We start from the raw sequence: 24,962 nt of genomic DNA, 5'->3' as shown, positions 1-24,962 counted from the left end.
AAAATTGTTAGTAAATTTGTTGCAAAACTGAATAAAAATAGGATACTGTTTAAGAATGTAAGTACATTTTTAGGTCATGATTGTAAAGATGCATCACTTATAATATAATTGTACCTTGTAGTTTAAGGAATCAGTAATACAAAAATCAGATAAATAAGATAATTATATCCCATGAAAAATTGAAAAAAGTTTAAAAATCAGCATGTTTTAAATGGACGTACTGACTATCTGGTTACTATTATAAAGTTGCTACGGTTCCTAAATCGTACCTAACTGTTAGTTATAGGAATCTTCATGTTAAGTTTTATATCAATAGAACAATTCTAACATGATGGAAAGAGCTAGTTAATCTATACCAACAATGGAGGGGATAGAAAAGAATTTTAAAGACTCCATACACATTAACTTTACCTATACTAGAGTTGATGGACGTATAGACATGCCCTATAAGAATTGCTACGCATTATAAAAAGTCACCATAAAAATGCCAACAACAGTCCAGGAATAGGCAGTTCCAACATTCAGAAATGTTTCAAAATATATTTCACTAAAATAACATATTATATAAGGTAAATGACATCAAACTCAAACTAACAATATTATTTTAAAGCAGCGTTGCGGAGCCGTTTGATTTTAGTGCGGCTCCGGTTCTGGCTCCGCGGAGCCGTCTGTGATGATGGCGGCTCCGGCTCCGACCTAACATCAAGAAAAACTCGACATATTTTTTCCCCCGCGTCTATTTTTGACTTTTGAAGGTTTAAAAGTTAAATTTTTGATAAAAATGGACTTGAAAAACTTAAAAGGCGCATTTGCACATGACAAAACAGAGTTACCAAATTATAATTTATAAAAAAATCTCTTTATTTATCTAGTCCGGAGCCGTTTTTAACGAAAATTACGGCTCCGGCAAAATATGGCGGCTCCACGGCTCCCGCTCCACAACACTGTTTAAAAGATTGGATAAAAAGTAAGCTTCGACTAAATGCATGTATATTTTTGGAAAGTCAATAAATCCCTTTTAATGAGTTACGGCTTTTAAAAGAGGTATGCCTTCCCTTTCTAGAAGAAATGTATCAACAGTAAAAAAACCCATATTATCATCTTTATTTATGACGCATAATTAACTGTTATTAATTAAATGGACAATTGTCTGTTATACAATGCTATAAATTATTTTTCAATATGGCTGAGAACCAGTTAAAATCCAGCGGATTTCAACCGGTTTGTAAGCCCTACTGTAAATATTTATACCTGGTAGAATTACCGAGGTGTACCAGAACCTGGGTGGCCACTGTGAACAGGACGACAAATATCGGAGGTACTATGTAGTAGCGTACAAGAGCATACATTCTGTAATTTAAATATTGTAGTTATTAGGTTGCGCTGCTACTGGTAAAGTTAACATTTCCATCTGGTCTTCACCTACAAAAATATTCTTCATAACGCCGCTACCTTCCTATTAATAACCTCATAAACGCAGGGTTCAACTTCGATTTCAAGTGAAAATCTTAACCCAACACATCATCCCCTTGTAATAGGATGCATTACACTAACGCTCACCATAGGATGTTAGGCTAATATTAACATCCAACAGACAATCAACCCTTTAAATTGCACGACCTTAACCTTAGTCCTAACTGTGCTGTGTAATGCATTGCAATGCGTTGCGCCTGTTTATTGGTCGAGACATTCCTGATATTCTCACTATTAGTGTCATGTGCAAGATTTTAAAGTCTTTAGTATGATGAGGTATTGTCCAGACTTGATCTCAGCGCAGATACTCCAAAACTATATTTATTAGCTTCTATAGACATTATCATCCTTGTTGATTTATAACAATCACTTGAAAATAAAAATTCAATATTCAAACAAAAAAATGTAAAAAACACATGTTAACAGTCTGAGCAGAAAACAAGAACTTAAATTGAATTTTCAACTTTTTTTATGACCCGACACGACAAAACAGCCTAGTTACTACTTTAGTCTTAACAAGTACAAGTATTTCTCACTAAATTCTCCATAGTATTTTATTATTTAGCATTTTACACACTAGTGAATGCGTCCCTAGCATCTAGGGGCTCTATATTCGAATGAATAATTAAGGGCAGAAAAATAGCCTAAAACCATATCCAGACTTATTTATAAAAATAAAATAGCCTAAAACCATCTCAGGACCTGTAAAAAGCTTGGCAGTAAAGGAGAACCATATTGGATATTGGGAATTGAATCCCAAAACCCACTTTTAAATTAAGATTTTTAATATCAAAATTTTAAAAAATAAAATAAAAAATTAGGGGGGGGGGGGGAGTTATAGGGGTTACTCCCCTCTATCCCATTATTTAAGTTCAAAAAAAAATTTAAATATTTTTTTTTTTTTGGGGGGGGGGAATTTTGTTTGCTTCTCGGGGCGATTTCTCTTGGGAGGGTGGTGTTACCCTCCCCCAAAATAGTTATAAACCTTCCCGGGACCTATGAGACTACCCTGTTAGCGAGATCCTTTGCTACAAACAAACAAACAAACAAACAGACAGACAGACAGACATAATTTGACTTTGTATTATAGATGCATGTTACCCTCAATTTTTGAAAAAAACAACAACAGCCTAATACCCTCTTCTCTCTATAGAAAAAGCGTACAAACTATATCTTGTATTGCACAGTTGAACTATCTAATTCTATATTACAAACTTATAAAATTGAAGGTTTACTAATCTCTATCTGCACACAGCCATCCATTTACTTTATTCTATTTTGAAAAGCTATAGCAAGTTAACAAATAGCTTTGTCTTATTTCTCCCAGCTGTTTAAACTTGCAAGAAAACTCTTATCTCAAATAAAAATTAAGATTCTTAACAAGTATAGCAACATCAATAGATAGCTAAACAAATAAAATAAGGAAATTATTTAAAATTGTCAAAAAAATCTTACTTAAACCCGTACATATAGAAAACATATTTAACTCTTTCTCGAAAAGCAACCTCGGAAAGGGGGGGGGGGGTCAATGCAACCATCTCGTAATCAATGTGCAAATGGCACTTAGAATCCGAATTTCAGAATGAAGGGGAAACTATCCACGAACAAAAGCAAGTGATTCTAAGCACCTTCTAGCATTGATCCATAGTATTTCGTAGTTTAGTATTTGGTTTATCGACTAAAAAGTAAGTTTTCACCATGGTTTTATATGAAAAAAACTTTGAAATGTTAAGCATTTATTTGTGCAATTTCATCATTCTTCAATTGTTTTGATGAGTGCAAACTGTTGTTTAAAAGTTTGACACAAAATAAATATTATTTAGATTTAAAAAGTATATTTAGAAAAATGGTTGGTAACTTGTAATATTGTAAACAGTTAAATTAATTTACTTTTGCAATTTACAGCATTTGATGCTTTTCTGCCGTGTTATTTTATTTTGTCCTTTAAACTCATCAAAGCATTTGAAGATATTGCATCAAAAGATGCTTTTAATTTCAAAGATTTTTTTCATAAAAAACCATGGTGAACTTTTTAGTCGGTAAACCAAATATTAAAAATAAAACTAGTATATTTACTAAAAAATACTATGGATCAATGCTGGAAGGTGCTTAGAATCCCTTGCTCTCGTTCATGAATAGTTCCCTTTGGTATGAGTAATCCTTAATAGGTCTATTTTCCCTTAATCAAATAAAAATTTGGAAAAGTAAAGGCTAACGGCCTTCCGGTTCAGCCGTTTAGCCATTTTAGGACTTTTTTTAGGGCAAAATTATCGATAATGATACCAATAAACTTTTTAAAAATTTCTAGTACCAGCTGTTTAACCGCTAGAATCGACTGAAAAAGGCTGGTAGAAGCTATAAAATGCCAAGAGTATCATTTTTAGACTGAATAATGTAAAACTATCATTCAAAAGTTGATTCCTCTGTAATTAATGATTGATTTGCCCTGAAAATAGCCAAAATCCGGCTTAACAGCTGAGCCGCCAGCCGTTACTTTTTCTAACTTTTTATTCGATTTAGGAAACCTACCAAGGATCACTCATACCAAATTTAATTCTGAAATTCGGATTCTAAATGCCATTTGCGCATTGATTACGAGATGGTTGCATTAAAACCCCTCCCTTTATTTCTCGTATTCATTCGAAATAATATTCGGTGGATTAAAACCAGTTCTGAGGCGTACAATAGAAACGTATTGTATCCCGTTTTCTACATATATAAAATTTTACAATCATAAGATTAAAACCAGTTTTGTTAGACCCAAGTGGGCCGAAGAACCGTTCTAATAAAACTGGTTGTAAGAAGGGGGGGGGGTAGGGTGCGCAATGACCTCTACGTTAAACAGTGATCAAAATGTCTAAATATTGAGCTAGATTCTTGAAACTTGGAACATTAGCCTAGTCATTTTCATTTTTAGGTTAGGTTGGGCAAGAAAAACCCTGCGGAAATGAGGTTTTTAGACCTTTTTTTTGGACTATTTTGATGTAGAAACTTACCTTAAATTGTTCTTTCTTAGGTTTTTTTCTTAAATACACTGCGTCTAATAGACACTGTCTATTCAAAAGGACATATTTTGCATTCTATGCATCTGAAAAAAAATACATGAAATATATACGGGTAAATTAATACAGCATAGCTAGATCATAAACTAAAATTACAGAGAATTAGGTATAGCCAAAAAGTGAAATTTATGTAATGATATTTGGGGGGCAGATAAAAAGGTCGTCTTTACTAAGAAACATTGTCCCCCAAAATCATGAAAAAGTCAGCTGAAATGAGGTACAGCTTCGAAATTACACATGTTATACTGGCATTAAAGAGCAAAGTAAAATTTTGAAAATTTGAGTCCCCCCCCCCCCCCCCCCCGACAGCGATCTATGAACTCTGGCCGCTGCGCTCGGCTCCCTAGCCTGCCTAGCCGCAGCGCTCGGCCCCCTTGCCTGCCTAGCCTGTAGAATGAAGACTTTTAAAAAAAATGAAATTAATTCATAATGATCTGTTAGATTTTTAAAAACTGATAAAACAAAAAGTTAGATTAATTCTAATATTCATTGAAAATAAGAATCAATAGTAAATAACATATTTAGGTATATTGATATAAATTGAAAACCCAAAGTTTAAGACAATAAATGAAAAGAATACCTAGACATATATACAGGGGTGTATATTCTGCACAAGATTTTTTTTTTTCCCCAGCTACAAAGTTTTTTATTTTTTTCCCCCCTAGTTTTTTCTCTCCAAGTAGGGGGAAAATGAAAAAATATTTAAAGAACTCTATATTTTATTTATTTTATCCTTCCTACCACACATTTTTTTAGTTTTTTTCTCCAAGGAGGGGGGGAAATGGACAAAATGTTTTCAGTTTTCTTAATTTTTACATTTTTTTTCCCTCCAACCACTTATTTTTTATTTCCCCCCCCCCCCCCCCCTTTAGCCGGGGATCCCATGCAGAATATACACCCCTGCATATATATATGTGCAGAATCAAAGTCATCCAAAAATTACAAACAGTGATCAATAACATTTAAATTGATATAAAATTTCTATTTTTGAGCTTTGAATTGAAAAAAATGTCTTAAGTTTAATTTAGAATTTTAATCTCAGACGTCGGGTTCTTCAAGTTTAAATTCTTGTATATCAATTTTGTCATAAATCTCTGAATCATAAATATTTTCATAATCAGAGATTATTCTTTAATATTAATATCATCACAATCTTTGTTAATACTTTCAGAAGAATAATCATCAGATTCTTCTTTTATCACTTCAGTCATGTTTACAACTTGAGAAGTTATATCACTCAAGACAGGTTTCACTTTTATTGAGATAGGATCATCAATATTGGTTTCTACAAATTCCTCATCTTCAATATTTATAACTGTAGCATCCTTATCTTCCATGTTTGTTTCTATATATTCCTCCTTGATATTATCTTCTTTTATGGTTACAGTGTTTGAGAAGTAGGCAGGTGAATCTTTATCTTCATTTACAACCATACAATCCTCATCTATCTGAACTGTGAGAGGATCTTTTATATCAGTTTCTTCTTCACTAATAAAATCAACAATGTTTGGTTCAGACAATGATCTTATTTCTGTTGAAGAAAGATTCTTTATCTTTACACAAACAGGTTTCATTGTTGATAGTAAGTTATCATTAATTTTCTTGTGTGCATTCATGTGTATAATTTTCGAAATTAAAGTGGTGAATGATTGACCACAAACATCACATGGATTTGGGTTCTCGCCTGTGTGTGTTCTCATATGTCTGTTTTTCTCACCAGACAGAGAGAATGTTTTACCACATATTCCACATGAATATGGTTTCTCACCAGTATGTGTTTTCATATGTACATTTTTATGCTGAGAACGACTAAATGATTTATTACATATATTACATATATGTTTCTCACCTGTATGTGTTCTCATATGAACATCTTTATTACTTTTATGTGAGAATGATTTACCACATATTCCACATGAATATGGCTTCTCTTCAGTATGTGTTATCATATGTCTGTTTTTATTTTTAGACTGAGAGAATGATTTACCACATATTTCACATGAATATAGTTTCTCACCTGTATGTGTTCTCATATGAACATCTTTATTACTTTTATGTGAGAATGATTTACCACATATTCCACATGAATATGGTTTCTCACCAGTATGTGTTATCATATGTCTGTTTTTATCACCAGAATGAGAGAATGATTTACCACATATTCCACATGAATATGGCTTCTCTTCAGTATGTGTTATCATATGTCTGTTTTTATCACCAGAATGAGAGAATGATTTTCCACATATTCCACATGAATATGGCTTCTCTCTGGTATGTGTTCGCATATGTCTGTCTCTTCTGTAAGCAGTAGCAAATGTTTTAAAACATATCAGACAAGAATGTTCTTTTTCAATATTATCCATTATTTCTATCAATTTCCTTAGGTACTTTTTGTTTGCTTACTCCACTTCAATATACTTTTCTACCGCAAGTCTGAAAATAAAATTATTATATATCAAATAAACATGATTATGATTATCTTCCGGTAGCTTATTTTAAGCAAACTGTACATTTTTGTTAAAATAAATAAAATAAAAAAAAGTCTACAAGAACATTTTAGTTTGATTCATTTTTATTTACCTTAAATAATTAACCAGACATTTTCTAAATAAACCAAGACTATTTGATTGCAGTTTTACTCTTTAAATTTCTTATATCATTCTATGCATCTGAAAAAAATACATTTAACTAAACACAGGTAAATACGTTTTCTAAATAAGGACAGAATAAACCATAAACCGAAGTTCCTCTGATTTTTTAATAGGGGGGGGGGGCGGGGGGGTAATGCAACCATCTCGTAATCAATGCGCAAATGGCACTTAGAGTCCGAATTTCTTTATGAAACTTTGCATGAGAAATCCTTGGTAGGTCTATTTTCTATCAAACAAAAAGTTAGAAAAGTAACGGCTCAGCCGTTTTGCCATTTTTTTTTTACTATTTTCAGGGCAAATCCATCACACGCTCTATCTACACATCATTCTCGTTTTAAGTATTAAAACTTAATAACGAGAAAGGACTAGGTATTTTTTTTAATTCATTAAAGAAGTGAAAACTACATGCTTTCCTTCATAAAAGGCATAAAAAGAGGGGGGGGGGGGCTTAATGACATCTTTACTTAAACAGTGAGCAAAATGGTCTAAATATTGAGCTAGATTCTTCAAACTTGGTACATAAGCCTAGTCCAATAGGTACTACATCAAAATGAAAAAAATGCAAATTTTTTTTTTTTTTAGGTCAGGTAAGAAAACCTTGCGGAAACGGGATTTTTAGACCTTTTTGGTCTATTTTGAAAATTTACTTTTATTGTTTTTTTCTTAAGTTTTTCCTTGATTATATATTCATATTCATAAGGACATTATTTAAGATGATTCATCAAGTTGGGGAAGGAAACTCAAAAAAAAAACTATAACTAACACAGACTTTAGAAAAAATGGACTAAACCCCTACATCAAAATAGACCCAAAAAGGCCTAAACACCCCATTTCCGCAGGGTTTTTCTTGCCTAACCTAACCTAAAACTTTTTTTGTATTTTTTTGCCATTTAGATGTAGTACCTATGAGACTAGGCTTGTGTACCAAGTTTCAAGAATCTAGCTCAATATTTGGAGCATCTTGCTCACTCTGATCCTAGTTAAGTTATGTTTTTTTAATTATAATACTCGTGGGAAATTGTCTGTAATACGATGCTATACAGTATTTTTTTAGTACGGCTGAAAACTGATTATAATCTAGCGGAGATTATTCGTTGTTCGAAGCCAAAATGGAAAAGATTGTTTCAACCTCACCGCACCATCTATTACGGATAGAAATCCAGAATACTTTATAAGTAAACTTAGCCCCCATACTAGATTACATTATAGAATAGCTTAGCTCATAATAAAATACAACTACATATTGTTTCAATGAATGTTATCTTATCTTCACAAAATATAACTTTTATGATAGAACCTGAAGGGATGAGACAATGGATAAAATGCATTGTGTAAAACAAGCCAGAGCCACCATATTTTGCTGAAGCAGTTATTTTCAAAGTGGCTCCGGGGGTAGCTATAAAATTATCTGAAAAAATACCTTGATTAAACATAATGCTTAAATTTTATAATTTGGAAACCATTGTCTCAAGTCCATTTTTCTCAAAAATTGAACTTTATAACCTTCAAAAGTAAAAAATAGGCTATTGTTTGAATTTTTCATGATTTTATGTAAGTAGAAGCCGGAGCCGCAACAAAAATCAAACGGCTCCGCATCCCTGTATCTAAAGATGAAAATTACTGGAGGAAAAAGGTGGAGGTAGGTTGTGTTAAAATTCCATAATGGTGTGAGTTTTAAGGCTTAAAAACAACAATAGAACGATAATATTCACTAAATTAAATATTGCTTATTGAAAGAAAAAAAAATTGTCCAGTTAACATACATTTAATCGTTCTACTACTGTTTTTAAGCCTTAAAACTCGCACCTTAAAAAGCTATATCCATTCCAGAAGTACGGACTGACCCTTTTATACAAAAACTTCGCTTTTAAAACTTCACATTTTTAAAGAAAATAACAAAAATAAATATTTATTTCATTAGATAAACATTTAACAATTGAAAACTATGACAAATAAACAAATAAAGTGGGTCATATAAAAATAAATGCTTAAGAATTTCTTACATAGATCTAGGTATATTAATTACAATATTATATAAAAGTATAAAATTTTTTCAATACAAAAAAAGATAATAAATATAAATATAAGCAGCTCCTCTGTAAATGGATAAAAAATGTTGTATCTTTTTTTTTTAATAAAAGTTGTTTCTTTCATCGTATTATAAACAGCTTTCCGCGGATATAACATGTACAATATCTTGGGTAAGAATCAAAAAACTGGTTTTAATCTTATGATTGTATATTTTTATATTTGTAGAAAACTGGATGTAATACGATGCTAGACATATGGATGAGAACGGGTTCTAATCCACCGGATATTTATCGGTTTCGAATAAATACGAGAAACCTCAAATTTTGATAAAAAATAATATAAAATGTTTTACAAAGTTTAAAAGAAAAGAAGAAGTAATTAACTAGAATTTATAAAATATAAATTATGCAGAAAACAAGTACGAAAACAACTATAAATAGCGAGGATAGAAAATTTTTTTAAAAAATATTACAAAGACACAACAAATTGAGTATAGTTATTGGTAACAATAATCTCAAAAAGACCAATATCTTAAATAGCATTGGAGAAAATCACATTCCTTACATAGAATTATCATTTTTATCACAGAGGAATGGAGGACACATGGACAAAGTTAGTTAAGAAGATCATCAATATTTATGGGAATATTCTAAAGAAAACCAAGACATCTTTCTTTGACAGCTGCCAAGCAAATTGTTTTTATACTTAAATATTTTTATACAAGCGGTTACGCCCCTAGCATCTAGAGGCTCTGCATTCAAATGGGCAACTTGGAGCTTTTAAATAGCTGAAAACCTTCACAAGAATTAAATCTGATAATAAAATAGCCTAAAACCGTTAAAGGATCTATATGATGCTTATCTAAAATAGAGAATCCATACGATTCAGTAGATATTAAGATCTTAAGCTTCAGACAAAAAAAACTTACTACTTTAGGGACAATATTAAACTAATAGAGAAGCTTCGATAATAAAAAGTTTGTTTTCAAACTTTTTCTGAGCAAACTTAATTAACTTTGGAGCTTTTTAAAGAAGTTTTAAATATATGGTGTCGCATCATTTCCAAATAAACACCAGATTTATAAATTTACAATTCACCTATGCGAAAAAACGGTTCTAAATCTTAAGGTATACCTAAACAAAGCCGAAAAACAAAATTTTTTCGGTCACCCTGTCTCTTTGTTCATTTAGAGAGGGGACAATGGACTATTTATTAGCATAGTCCCAGAAGTTTTATTACAACGTTTCCTTATTTGTTGGCCTAACAACTTTGGGAACTTTTAATGAATTTTTATTGGTAGATTCATTAAGTTGAGTGTCCAAACGTTTCAACCAATAATAACAATCTAAAGAAGGCGTAATTTTGTGTTTTATCATTTGTAATGTACATCAATATATCGGTCATTGTCTTATCCCTTTAGATCCCTGGTTGCTTAAGCTGTTGAAAAAAAGCGGCATTGATCGCACAGCTAAATATACAAATTGAATTCTGTATAATTATGGGATATTAGTCAGGGACCTAAAGGGATAAGACAATAGCAGAGAAATTGATATACATCCCCAATGATGATACACATAAATAGCCCTTTTGTACTTTCTGTTTGAGGTTAAAACGTTTGGACACATATCTTAATGAAATAACCAATTAAAATTCAGTAAATAAGAAAAAGTAATAATAAACCTTTGGGGACTCGGCTAACAAATAGCCCAATGTCCCCTCCCTCCCTGGATGTAGCATGGGTGCAGGGAGAGGTAAGTTGTAAAAATCTATAATTCATTTAAAACATGTGATATTACTATTCAAATTATTAAATGGTAACTTTTAATAAAATATTTCTGTTATATTAGATAATTTTTTTCTATGAACTCTATGAGATTCTTGACTTTTTATAGATAGTTTTAAATGCTTTTTAATTTTGTGATCAAAGATAAGTATATGTTATGAAATTAATAACTTGATTATTGACTGAACTTATGAAAAATTACATAAACATAGTTTTCAAAAGAATTTGAAATGAAAAGAAAATTTGAAAAGAAATATATAATAATAATATATTTGTGATGTTTTTAGAAAGTTTGTCGCCCGAATAAACCACGCTCTTCGTGAAAATTATTGGTATAAAAAAAGTAATATACATACATTTACAATAAGAATTCATGTAGAAAAATTTAGATAAAAATTAAATTTTTGTTTTAGAACAGCTGGAAATGTATAAGTTTGAAGAATTTTTTTTGAGTACCTAGCTTCGACGTATCAATGTTTTTTTTAGCCCCGTGATGCCGAAGGCACCGGCTAGAAAAACAGGCTTCAATCCTATGATTGTTCATTTCTATATTCGTTGAAAACTGGATATAATACGATACTACACAAAATTTCTGAAAACCAGTTCTCATCCAGCGGATATTAATCGGTTTTGAAGCGATACTGATATTATTCTTTTTCTCCTTCGCCGTCTTCCGCCGATTGTTTGAATCTAAACCAGGCCAGACCAGCGCTGATAGCTGCTACACCGACGGACAGCAGTACTTGACGAGAAGATCCTAAAAAGTATAACTTATCAGGAATTGAAAGGGATAAGACAATGGCCGATAAATTGATGTACATCCACAATGATAATAAATAAAATTGTCCCTTTCGTAGATTACAATACGTGGTTGAAACGTTTGAACACTGAACTTAATAAACCAAGCATTCAAAATTTAATTAAAGTCCCTATAGTTGTTAAGTCAACGAATAATAAAACGTTATTATAAAACTTTGGGGGCTAGTGTATTTAACAGCCCAATGTCCGTTCCCTTCCTGACACAGTTATGGAATCTCGACCACAAAGATTTTTTTATCCAATCTTGACAAGTGAGGTATTTTTGGAAAGAGGAATATACATAGAAAACGCCTATGTAAATTAGAAATCCGCAGAAATCATATTTGCAAGTTATTTGCAAAAATCTGCAATGGTTATTTGCAAAATTAATTTCTTGCCTTAAATGACTTATTTATAAATAAATCTTTTATGAAATATGTTTATCTATAAGTTTAGAACATACTTAAGGCAAAAAAATTTTCTTTAGTGTTACTTTTTTCACCCTATATATGAAAAAAACAGTTTCTCACATTTTATTATAAAAAAAAGGTATAGGAACAAAAAAATATGTTTTTTCTCGGTGTAAACACAATTATTGGCATAAAATCTATCATCCTAAATGTAAAAATCAGATAAAGAATCCTTTTTAGAGGAAATATAGTGCAAAAAGTAACTAAGACATTTTTGCAAAGTATGAAAATATAAAGAAAATAGTTCTTTTTGCTTTTGATATATATATCAGATAAATGTATATAGAATTAGTGATCAAAAACTATAAAACATGTTATAAGTTTTTTAGCCCTATCATTGATTAAAATGCACTTTTAGGTTTACTCATTACCAAAGTTGCACATAAAAACTCTTTTTATTAAGTTATTAAACAAAATAAATTCAAATCAACAATTAGGCGTTTTTTATAATGCAGTAGGCCATTATGTAGTTGGTTTTTTGGCATTTATTTTGTTTTATTACTTCATAAAAAGAGTTTTTATGCACTACTTTGGTAATTCTTAAACCTAAAAGTGCAATTTAATCAATGACAGTGTTGAAAAAACTTATAACATGTTTTATAGTTTTTGATCACTAATTCTATATACATTTATCTAATATGTATATCAAAAGCAAAAAGAACTATTTTCTTTAGATTTTCATACTTTGCAAAAATGTCTTAGTTACTTTTTGCACTATATTTCCTCTAAAAAGGATTCTATATCTGATTTTTACATTTAGGATGATAGATTTTATGCCAATAATTGTGTTTACATCAAGAAAAAACATATTTTTTGTTCCTACACCTTTTTTTTATCATAAAATGTGAGAAACTGCTTTTTTCTGATATAGGGTGAAAAAAGTAACACTAAAGAAAATTGTTTTGCCTTAATTATGTTCTAAACTTATAAATAAACATGATTCATAAAAAGATTTTTTTCTAAATCTGTCATTTAAGGCATGAAATTAAATTTGCAAATTAACATTGCAGATTTTTGCAAATAACTTGCAAATATGATTTCTGCGGATTTTCTAATTTACATAAACATTTTCTGTATATATTCCTCTTTCCAAAAATACCTCACTTGTCAAGATTGGATAAAAAAATCTTTGTGGTCGAGATTCCATAACTGTGCTGAAGAAAATGAACTAATAAGTTTTGTCGTATTTTCACAGTAGCTTTTGATTTGTTATTTTAGGTTAGGTTAGGTTAGGAAATTTGCACCGCATGGTTAAAAACCCCAAGAGGGGCTAGAAGTAGGAGAAAAATATAATGACTACTTCCTGTAAATAAAAATTATTGGTTGAAAAGTTTGGATACTTTAGTTCGGAACAAAAAATAACCCGAATTCAATAAAAGTACCCAAAGTCTTTAAGCTAACTAATAAAATGACGGGAATATTCGCTAGGTTGATTTAGTGTGAAACACCTTCGGAACGGTTTAGAATCAGGGTTGTCATATTGAGCGGGCGCTTTTGGGCGGGCAGTTTTAGGCGGGCGGTTTTGGGCCGCCCAATATAAGGTCCTTTTGAGCAGTTTTGGGCACCCCCCTTTTATGGGAAGAGGAAAAGGGAAGGGGGTTAAAAAAGAGGGGGGGCGGGCCTATTTTTTGGGTGATATCCTTACACTAAAGTAACAGGATGTGTGTCTGTTTGTTTGTGTGTCTGTGTGTTTGTACCGAAGGATCTCGCTAACCGCTGAACCGATCGGGTTCTCCTTAACAGGGTAGCTTCTCATAGGTTCTGGGAAGATTTATAACTATTTTGAGGGAGGGTACCACCACCCTAAAAGAGATTGCCCCTAGAAAAAAAAATTACACTCCCCCCCCAAAAAAAATTATTCCCCCCCCCCAATGTTTTTTACTTTTTCTTTTTAAATCTAATATAATAATTGGATTATCAAATTTGACTCTCCCCTCCTCAAGTGCCCCTAGAGGCCTCTAGGGCCGTAGCCGCTAGTTAACTATATAAATTTTTTGTATCTAGAGAAGGATTTCGCTAACTGCTGAACCGATATGGTTCTCCTTTCCAGTGGAGCCTTTATAGGTCCTGAGGTGGTTTTAGGCTATTTTATTTATAATAATAAGTCTAGGTATGGTTTTAGGCTATTTTATATCCTTTTTATATCCTTTTTATATGCTTTTTACGACATTTGCCCAAAAAGGGTGCCCAAAACCACTTTTGGGCGCCCAAAACCCGCCTAAAACCCTTTTAGGCAATTAGGCCGCCCAATATCAAAAAAAGTGCCCAATTCGACAACCCTGTTTAGAATCAATTAAATTATCTTTTCAAAAAGCGGGTGTGTTAACAAGGGGTAGTTGCACAAAAAGCATTTAAAATTGAATTTAGTGAACTGCATATTTTTTGGTTATATGCATCATAAAAAAATGGCTGTCCTGTTTTCACAAAACATCATACTAACTATTTTGTTGGTGCCAAATTGATTGCTATTTATTGTAATAAAAAATTACATATGTTAGATCATATGGTATTCTTGTAATTTATGCTTGCAATCAAACTTGTTAAATGCACTTGATGCAACTATCACTTTAGTAAAAAATTGCGGATTTTACTTAGGTATACCTAAGAAAGATTTCTTCTTATCCTCCTTCTTGGAATCTACGTCTGGTTTGACGTCGCCCACAGCAGCAACTATCTCCAGATCATCTTCTATCTCATCCTCTGTAGGTGTGAAACCAAATATCTCTTTGATCGACTCAATACTATCTTCGGGACCTACGATAATAGGGGTATTTTCACTAAAGTTGTATTATACTTATCAGATAGAATAGCTAAAGTAACAGATTGACTTTGTTTTTAACTTTAAGTTGTTCTAAAAAGTTCAATAATAGATAGAAGTCATTTACAATACCTAGAATCTTCATTTTGAAAATAAATGGAAATGGAAATGATAATTTCGTCTTGTTGATTTGGTGAATTTAAGCAAATATAAGAGTTGCTTTGATTATTAGAATGCAAGAGATCGATTTTATTCATTTAATATCAGAAAAAAAATATTTAACATTACCAAAATTATTGTTTTCATGTGGAACTTTACATTTTGTATTTGCTACGCTACTTTATGAAATATTCCAGTATGGCTTTGAAACCGATTAATATCCGCTGAATTAGAACCGGTTCTCAGCCGTATTACAAAATTATGTATCAAATTGTATTACAGACAAATTTCCACGAATATCAAATTGAAACTCATAATATTAGTACCAGCTTTGTTAGCAAGGGCCTTAGGCCCCTCGGGTCTTACAAAACGGGTTTTAACCTTACATTTTTAATATCCGCGGAAAGCTGTCTATGATACTAAGATCTTCCTACCTTCCCCCGGGTAGAGGTAGTCCGAGACAGCAAGGCCAGCTGTAGCAGGTAGACGTGTGAAGACCCTGCGCGGAGGTTCATGGATAACCGGAATGTGGCTCGCCTCCACCTCTTCACCAACAAGCACGTCACAGTGCAATTGTATTCTTCCCCTAAAAAAAAACAATTTTGGAATCATGAAAAGAACACGAAGTATCAGGTTTCGTCACATTTTTCACACTGCTATTCTCTTATTGCTAGCACCTGCGAGGCATTGATTAATTATAACCTAACCTAAAATAACCCTTCAAAAGCTACTGTAAAACTACGATGAATCCCGCATTTTTTTTTCTTTCCATGACCCAATTTTTGTTAAATATAAAATAGTACGCAAACTTGGTAAAAATCATTGACACATCCTATCATATAAAGTAGTAAGATTTTTTTTGTCTGTGGCGAAGGATCTCGCTAACCGCTAAAACGATATGGTCCTCCTTTACATTGAAGGATCTCACTAACCGCTGAACTGATATGGTTCTCCTTTACAGCCAAGCCTCACTTAGGTTCCGGGATGGTTTTAGGCTATTTTTCTGCTGCCTCCTTACCCCTTGGAAGACAAGAGTCCCCTTAGATACAAGGGACGCAGCCACTAGTGTCATAAAATTTACTCAAATAAGCTTTAATAAAAATAGATGGTTATTTAAAACCCATGTTTTTTTTTCAATCTATGATAATTAGGAGTAAATGATGATGTATACCTACAATTATTTACATTTAGTTAAATATTTTTTCTCATTTTCATTATAACACAAAAGATGGTAGTTTTTACCTCACCCAATAATATTTTAGGGGGAGGGAATAGGGTAACACGCCTAAAAACCCAATTTAAATTACTACTTATTTTTTTCTAAAATTATAATTAACCAACAAAATACATAATTGGTTTATTGAGAAAAAAAAACCGGTTTTTTTACGGGTTGGGTTGTGGGTTTTGATTTAAAAAAACGGGTTAACAATCCTGGTAGGCACACTAATCTAAAAAAAAAGTAATCTACCTGATTGTTCTGCTAACATCTTGGATAATATATTCCCTGCAAGCTTTGATGCTGGTTCCAGCAGGCACATAACATCTACTCTTCATTTCACCTGGTCGACATAATAGTTAGAAATAGCGCAACAGACTAAAATGCTCGATAATTTATCGCTCGATAAGTTATGAACCACTGAGTACTCCTCATTCACATAGATCCCGGGATGGGTTTAGGCCATTTTCATACTGGACTATGTACAAACAATATCTGGGGTAAAAAAGGTACTGAATGTTACAAAGTTAATAATAGCTTTCGCAAAATTCAGTAAAGTTGTGAGTAAGATTCCAGTCAAATGCGCTTGTTATGTCAAACTGTTTAATGTGCGTTTAATTATACTATGCGCATTAAGAACAGCTAGACTTAATAAGCGCATTTGACTGAGCATGCTCACAATTTTATGGAATATTGCGAAAGCAACTATTACCTTTTTGGCACCCAGTACCTTTGTTTTACCACAGATATTGTTTGTATATTTAACAGTCCAGTATGAAAATGGCCTTAACCCATCCAGGGATCTATGTGAATAAGGAGAACTCAATGGTTCATAACTTTTTAATGTCGCGCATTTTGGTCTGCTGCGCCAGTCCAATGAATTGATGCCTGTCGTTTGAGGCATGATTTCATTTGTTGAAAACTGTTAAATATTTTTTTCTGGTACAAATCTCCCCACGCCCATGAAAATAAGATATTAATTATTAATTTCAGGCAATAATTAATTGGTTAAAAAAAATATTTTCTATTAAAAAAAACACAATTACCTAACAATTTAAGTCTAACATTGTTATCTTCAATAACAACATCTTCGGGAACATTTAAGTCATCCTAAAATATGTTTCATAATTAAAATTATCTTATAATAAACTAGCGGCTACGCCCCCTAGAAGCCTCTAGGGGCACTTAAGGTAGGAGGGGGAAAAGTCGACCTCATCCCATTTTAAATTTGAGTTTTATAAGAGTAAAAAAATATTTTTTAGGGGGGGGGGTGGGGAGTTGAAGACACCCTCCCTAAAAATAGTTTAAAACCTTCCCAGGACCTATAAGTGTAAAGGAGAATAATATCGGTTCAGCGGTTAGCGAGATCCTTCGGGACAAACTAAAAACGCTTACTACTTTATATAATAGGATAGGATATAATAATTTCAAAGGGAAGAGGCGGATGTGCCACTTTTTGAAACCAAAAGAAAAACGCGCATGATCTCAGCCCATAAAAGAGTTACAGCTCTAAAATTCGGCACAGCAGTTGCTTATGTGGAGAACAATATGGAACTGTGTAGAAACGGCGGTGGAACTGCCGCTCCCGCCAAAAGCCGCCGAATTTTTTTTACCTTTTCTCGACATAATAGACAATTTTTAACCATCTGAGATAACCTTTTTTTTCATAAAAACATGTTTGAAATATTAAGTGTCACGTGAAACTATAAGGGAAATTTTTATGGGAAAAAAAAGTTTATCTCAGATAATTGAGAAATGTCTAATTTGGCGAAAAAAAGGCATAAAAATTTTGGCGGGGAACGGCAGCTTTCGGCGGGAGTGGCGGTTTCGCGGCCGTTTCTTCACAGTTCCATATTGTTCTCCACAAAAGCAACTGCTGTGCCGAATTTTAGAGCTGTAACTCTTTTAGGGGATGAGATCATGCGCGTTTTATTTTTGGTTTCAAAAAGTGGCACATCCGCCCCCCCTCTTTGTTTCATTACACCTGTCTATTACTGGGATTACGAAATATCAACCAAATTCCCATGGAGGGAGGGGTGTCAATTACACTGATAAACAAAACTACATTTTAAAATTCCGCTATATCATCCGTACTCAAAAACTTACCAAACCCAAAATTTTAATGTACAGAAGGGGAATTTTGATTATCATTATTGAGGATGTACAATGTACAATAGTTTATCGTCCATTGTCTTATCCCTTAATATAAATGAATAAAACTAAAAAAGTAACCTTTGTCAGAACAGTAACTTTATATTGCACAATCTCGCCATCTTCGGACTCAATGGTATCGTCAAGATTAGCTTTGGTAGATTTTCCTAAAATAAACATTTTGAAGATTTATAAAAATCTGCGAAACTAGATGTATTTTCTGGGTTTCTTCCTTTCTTGTGCTCACTAAGAATTGGCCAAGTGTAGCAAAGCAGGTTTTAGGCTATTTAATGTGTGTTTGTATGAGTGGGGGGATGGGTAGGTTCATATATAATTATAAGACAAAGTATTACACGATAATTTAATCCAAAAAAAAGTCCCGGGGTGTATATGTTAAGATTAATATGATTAATCTGTGACCTGTTTAGGTTAATCTACACCAAGCCAAGATCTACATCAAGCTGGAAACACCAAGTTGTTATAGTTAAAAATACACCAAGTTAATATATTTTTGTATTGTTTATTTGTGTTTTTTTATTTATTCTTTATATTCATTCCACTTTCTAAAATTAAGATTCTGGGGTTATAGCTTACTCTGTGGTTGTAAATTACATCAAGTCTGTTTATATTTCAGAAGAGATGTGTGTGTTAATGTTATTCTATCAATAGTTGGGACACCTGTCATTTCTGCCACTGCGCTCCCATTCAGGAAAGTTCTTCAGTATATTCTACACAAGATTCATTTTTCTTGCCGGGCTGCAAAATATTTCATCACCCCCCCCCCCCCCCATAGTTTTTCATCAAAGTAGAGGGAAAAAATAGAAAAAAGTTTTCAGTACCTTCTATATTATTCCCCCTCCCCCTTATACATATTTTTTATTTTCTCCGCCCTTTCTATGAAGTAGTCTATAATTCAACTATCAAACTATTTTACCTTTTCCTCCTTTTTTGGCTGAATCCTTGATTTGTGGAGGGCAGATAGGTTGGTCAGGTTGTAAAATTTGATTGTTAAACAGACAGAGGCTGGTTGACATTGAGCGCTCCAATTTTTCTATACCTGTAATATTATATGATTTTGTTTATTTTATATTTTTAAAAGCCTCCGTCCGTCCGCCTGGAAAGGAGAGCTTTTTTTTGTTAATTTAGGCATATTAGAATTATCCTATCGATTTCAAACTTTGCATGGTGATTTCTGTAGTAGTTAGGTACGATTTAGAAAGCGTAGCATCTCTATAATCGTTACCAGCATGTCCGTAAGTCCATTTTATTCATGTTGATTTTTTACTTTTTTAACAACAAAGGCGGGAGGCGGAAGTGACACTTTTTAAAACCAAAACTAAAAGTCAAAGGAACTGAACAAAATAAAGAGTTACAGCTCTGAGATTTGACATGGCAGTTGCTTTAAAGGGGTACAATATGAAACTGTAAAGAAAATAGTAATTACTCTACCTTTTTCAGCATGGGCTAACAGCATTCTATCAGAATTTTCTCCGCATTTCAATGCGACAGGACAATCTAGTATCAGCTTTGTATCCAGCTGGATAAATTCTAACTTGCTGTCGTATACCTACAAGATTTAAAGATTGCTAGTTGTTGTACATTCAATGGGACATATAAAGAAAAATACTTGTTGATTTAATTATACATCCTATTTAAATTATATAAAGTAGAAAGATTTCATTATCTGAAGTTCGATTTTTCACTACTGAACTGGTTGAGTTCTCCTTTTGGCGTTATCCTCTTAGAAATTTTTTTTTCAATTTTTTTCAATTTTGTAGTTGCTAGGAGCATATATAATAAAGAAACTAATTCTGTTGCTTTTAAGCAATCAGTAAGAAAATTGTTAAACTTAAAATTCGCCGATGGAAACTTGATAGGTACAGAACAGATTTAAGAGCAGTGCTGGCTTCAGTTATATGTCTTTCCATATCCTGCGACGGTTTTAGGCTATTTTATGTGGGGTGAAAACCTCCTGCTCTTTTTTTACCTTTACTTCGAGACTTGAGATTGTATTTTCTGTCACCAAAGAACTGGTTTTCATAGACTTGGTATACAAAAGGAATGGTTCTTCTACAAGGGGGTCATAAGTTCGAATACCTGTAAACATAAAAGAATATAGTTTATAATACGGAAAATAATAATAAATTGTAAATGAGGAGCATGAAAAAGCATGTAATAAGAACAGTCAAATGATTTTCTAAAAAAGCTGAAAATAAAGGCATATGGACAGAACTACGATGAGAGCAACTGTACAGCTAATGAATATTTTATCCCCCTCCCTCCCTATTTTTTTTTTCCTTATGTGGTGGCAGTGGGGGAATTGAAAAATATTTTAAGTTTTTTTTTTACCCCTCCCACACATTTTTTAACTTTTTTGCCCTCCAGAGTGAGTGAAAAATGAAAATATGTTTTCAGTACTCATTGTTAGTTGTTTATTGGCTGTAGATTAATTTAAATAAAAAAAAATAAGTAGGTAGGCTGTTTTACAGAAACGAATACAATTAATTTAGAGTGCGACGTAACGTGACAGTTGATTCAACGTCAACTACTAAGTAGCTGCGCTTCTTTGAAAATAAAAACTTACTTGTCAATAGTTTTCTAATTTTAGATTCATATTTGGAAGAAACACTTTCTGATGTTGCATTAATGATAAAACCGACCACATGAAGGCCACCTGAAGTTTAATATGTCAAGGTGTGGAATAAAATATTCCATTATGGCTTCGAAACCGTTTAATATCCGCTAGATTAGAACCGGTTCTAAGCAATACTGAAAAATCATGTATCGTATGATATCCAGTTTTCTACGAATATTATAAAAATGAACAATCATAAGCTAAACACAAGTTTTGTTAGACTGTGCAGTGCATTCTGTATCTCGGGGCTTACAAAACTAGTTTTAATCTTATAATTGTACATTTTTATATCTTATGGTAGCTGTTTATAATACGATGTAATTAATAACTATTCATCTGCTTAGGGATGAATTATAACAATAGGAAAACTGGCAATGTTTTTAAATAACTCTAGTAAACTGATAATAATGATCGATTGTTTTATATAGGCAGGTATTCGGTATAACACTAGTCCCCAAAGTTTTATAATAACGTTTTCTTTTTCGTTGGCTTTACAACTTTGAAGACTTCAGTGCATTTTGATTGGTTCATTAAGTTTAATGTCCTAACGTTTTAACCAACAACCAACAGAAGGGAAAATTTTGTGTATCATCATTAATTGGGGATGTGTATCAATTTATCGGCCATTATCTTGTCCTTTTGATACCTGAAATTATTATCTGCTTTTTAAAAAAATAATTAAAAATAGATCAAGGACCTTGAAAACTTAATTAGTTTTTTTGAATAAGCCAGACTTGTATGTTTGTATGTGAAGGGTATAATTGAGATTTTCATAACAAGAATAACAAAAACCATAGGAAAAATAAATTGACCGTTCAAATAACGCAATTTATCGTTATTTGTTGTTTTCTATACCTACATTTTTTCAACATCAAACGCTAAGTCAAAAAAATATTGGCTGAATAGTTTGGACACTACTGGTTTTGAACCAACCAATCAAAGTTATATAAAAGCACCAGTTTATATTTGGGAACCACTGTAACTAACATTCCAATGTTAGGAAAACGTCATTTTACGTCAGACCTTACTATGTCTGACGTATAGACTATAAATACAGAAAAGCTACCCTTTTGACAATAAATTAAACTTGAGACAACATACAACAAAAGTTAATGTTTTAATAGGAAGTTGGACTATGTCAAAGGATAGCTGAATTGACATAAAATTAAAACTTTAAACAAGGCAAAAAAGATAAAAGGCCGCGATAAATTTTCCGCATGCCTTTTGACAAACAGATGAATATTCTATTGTATAAAAATTGTAGCTTCGCCCATAGCCTCTTGAAATTCAATGGGGTCTGATGAACCAGATTTTTTATATTTTAGATTTAAGGAGTAAAAATATTTTTCTTTTTTTTGAGGGGGGAATATTTTTTGGGGAGGTAGGAGGGGGGTTAGTCGGCCTACTCCTTTTTAATTAGTTTTTTTTTAATTTGGAGGGAAACGGGTATCTTTTTTTTGAGGGGGGGGGGGGGGGTTGTCCCAGCCCCAAAGAAAATAGCTTAAATCCATTGCAGGACCAGTAGGTATATTCCCTTTAATATAATATTTTAAAAGGTCTTTTTATAAATGAAAAAAATCTAGTCCCTACAGAGGACATTTAACCTAAACCAATCACCAAAAGCTACTGTAAAAATAAAATACAAATAAATTTGGATGCTACCCACCATTTTATTTGTAGTTAGAAAACAATAAAATACTTTATTGGTTTTTATAATTTGTAATTGCTACAAAAGTCATAAAAATTAACAATCCGAATCCGTTATCAAAATTGCGGATTCTGCACTGGGTTAAAAATTTCCAATAATTGGACGGATCCCGGATTCGGATTGCCAACCCTAATTGTGATAATACTACCTGGAAGCAATCTTAAAACTTGTTTATAATGTTCAATCATCCAGGGAACGTCTAATTTTGGTGGTCCTTCGCCTGAAAAAAAATTTACAAATATTCTTAAAGACGCCTTCTTTCTGAAATACTAACAGGGGTGTACTGTATGTTCTGCACAAGACTCATTTATTACCACGGCCGCAAAATATTTAACCCCCCCCCCCCCCTCCCTTGTTTTTACACCAAGGAGGGAAACAATCAAAATATATTTTAAGTACTCTTAAGGGGAGGGGAGGGGGTGTTATAATGCAAACATCTCGTAATCAATGTATAAATGGCACTTAGAATTCGAATTTCGATCTGAAATTTTGCATGTGTAATCCTTGGTAGGTCTATTTTCCCTAAATCGAACAAAAAGTTAGAAAAGTAACGGCTATCGGCTGGCGTCTCAGCCGTTTAGCCATTTTTTTGCTTTTTTCTATGCAAATCCATCACGTAACCTATCTCCACATAATACTTTTTGCTGCTCCAAAACATATTCAAACGATTCTAGCCGGTAGTTGCTGGTACTAGAAATCTAAAAAATGTTTTTGTATCATTTCACATTTTGTTCGATTTAGGGAAAATATACCTACCAAGGATTACTCATGCAAAATTTTAGATCGAAATTCAAATTTTAAGTGCCATTTATACATTGATTACGAGATGGTTGCATTACCCCCCCCCCCCCCTTTTTTTCGTTCATTTTTTTCCCCTCCCACATCTTTTTTCGAGTTTTTTTCCCCCAAGGAGAGGAAAAACATTGAAAAACCATTATCAGAACTCTGTATTTTTTCTGTTTTTCCCCTCTCACATATATTTTCTACCAGGTAGTTTTAAAAATATCATGACTTGAAAATCATATTTTTTGGATATATGCAACATAAATGGCCGTCCTGTTTTCACAAAAACAGCATGATGACTATTCTAGTGTTGCCTAATTAATAGCTATTCATTGTCATACAAAATTACATATGTTAGATGCTAGCTATTCCTGTAACTTATGCTTGCAATCAAACTTTTTAAATGCACTACATGCAACTATCCCTTTAATACCTGCAACTTGATCCGCCCCGTCATCCCCCTCCTCCACAGGGGTAGGGGCAGCGTACACTCCAAGAACATGTGCGGGGAGATACCCTCCAATAAGTGCGCCAGTACCTTTAATTTAAAATATTATCAATTTATAGTTATGAATTGCTTCGTATTATAGACAGCTTCACGCGTAAGGTAAAATAAAACTGAGATTAATTTGCGGTTTGTTGGCCTAGAGGATCCGAAGGCCCTGGCAAATAAAAAGGGAGCAATTTATTGTAATTCTAGCGGCTAAGCCCCTAGAGGCCTCTAGGGGCACTTGAGGATGGGGTTGTTGAATCCCAAAAACCTATTTTTTTATTTAGCTTTATTTTATTTTTTAAAGTACCTCCAAAAAAAATTACACTATTTTTTAGTTTATGGTCAGAACCGGTTTTAATCCAACGAAAATTAATCGAATTCGGAGCAATATAACAAAAAATCCGGATCATGGAAAGAAAACTGAATAGTTGGTTTCGACATATTTTCAAAGTACATTTTTCCTATTCTAGCCCCTGTGGGACCTATTGCCTAACCCTGCGGGACAATCATTATCATTTACTTACCCTAACTTACCTAAAATAACCTATCAAAAGCTACTGTGAAATTACGACGTAACCCGCTACTTCGTTTTCTTTCCATGATCAAAAATTTCTGGTAGTACCTTCAATATTTTCCAAATTGACACCAGGATCTAAAAATACTGTTCTCGGCATTTTTTTTTTTTTAAATATCTGAATAAAAAAAATGCCAGAATGTAATTTAATTTTTTTTAGATGAAATCTTCAAAATTTGAATGAACAAAATGTCTTCCAGATTTAGAAAAAATCTCC

At 32.6% G+C, this 24,962-nt stretch overlaps 3 protein-coding genes across 4 annotated transcripts in view; all 3 read right to left on the bottom strand.

The window, feature by feature from the left end:
- The window catches only part of LOC145329323 (uncharacterized), a 35,909-nt gene extending 31,345 nt beyond the window's left edge, over positions 1 to 4,564 (bottom strand). Inside the window, exons 1-3 of one of the 2 annotated variants that reach the window (XM_080173383.1) lie at positions 4,470 to 4,564; positions 1,252 to 1,350; positions 478 to 547 (exon numbers count right to left, since the gene is read on the bottom strand). In XM_080173383.1, coding sequence (XP_080029509.1) covers positions 478 to 547; positions 1,252 to 1,349 — 168 coding nt within the window. In that variant the 5' untranslated portion in view covers position 1,350; positions 4,470 to 4,564. Of the gene's footprint in view, positions 1 to 477; positions 548 to 1,251; positions 1,374 to 4,469 lie in introns of those variants that run through there. The other variant, XM_080173384.1, reaches the window with a different exon arrangement.
- An 869-nt stretch (positions 4,565 to 5,433) lies between these two features.
- On the bottom strand, positions 5,434 to 7,206 carry LOC145329322 (uncharacterized). The gene is made up of 2 exons (XM_080173382.1): positions 7,116 to 7,206; positions 5,434 to 6,968 (listed from the first exon to the last, which is right to left on the bottom strand). Exon 2 carries the CDS (start codon positions 6,896 to 6,898, stop codon positions 5,660 to 5,662), a length of 1,239 nt encoding a protein of 412 aa, XP_080029508.1. The 5' UTR covers positions 6,899 to 6,968; positions 7,116 to 7,206; the 3' UTR covers positions 5,434 to 5,659.
- Positions 7,207 to 9,079: 1,873 nt separating this feature from the next.
- On the bottom strand, positions 9,080 to 24,895 carry LOC145329321 (protein odr-4 homolog). Its single transcript, XM_080173381.1, has 13 exons — positions 24,794 to 24,895; positions 24,112 to 24,216; positions 23,044 to 23,115; positions 21,137 to 21,226; positions 20,540 to 20,649; positions 20,002 to 20,119; positions 19,487 to 19,609; positions 18,634 to 18,719; positions 17,448 to 17,511; positions 16,654 to 16,744; positions 15,620 to 15,771; positions 14,870 to 15,022; positions 9,080 to 11,757 (listed from the first exon to the last, which is right to left on the bottom strand). Exons 1-13 carry the CDS (start codon positions 24,843 to 24,845, stop codon positions 11,648 to 11,650), a joined length of 1,326 nt encoding a protein of 441 aa, XP_080029507.1. The 5' UTR covers positions 24,846 to 24,895; the 3' UTR covers positions 9,080 to 11,647.
- Between the last annotated feature and the right edge of the window lie 67 nt (positions 24,896 to 24,962).

This window comes from Acartia tonsa, chromosome 10 (genome assembly GCF_053477335.1).
Source record: "Acartia tonsa isolate MP-2025a chromosome 10, ASM5347733v1, whole genome shotgun sequence".
NCBI lineage: Eukaryota > Metazoa > Arthropoda > Copepoda > Calanoida > Acartiidae > Acartia > Acartia tonsa.
This window is presented reverse-complemented; position numbering and strand designations above follow the sequence as displayed.

Coding starts and splice junctions, on each gene's coding strand:
- LOC145329322 (XM_080173382.1), bottom strand. CDS start 6,898: ATGGATAATATTGAAAAAGAACATTCTTGTCTGATATGTTTTAAAACA.
- LOC145329321 (XM_080173381.1), bottom strand. CDS start 24,845: ATGCCGAGAACAGTATTTTTAGATCCTGGTGTCAATTTGGAAAATATT. Junction 18,720..19,486: donor AGCCAAAAAAGGAGGAAAAG/GTAAAATAGTTT, acceptor TGTTTATTTTAG/GAAAATCTACCAAAGCTAAT. Junction 15,772..16,653: donor GATGTTAGCAGAACAATCAG/GTAGATTACTTT, acceptor GTTTTTTTTTAG/GGGAAGAATACAATTGCACT.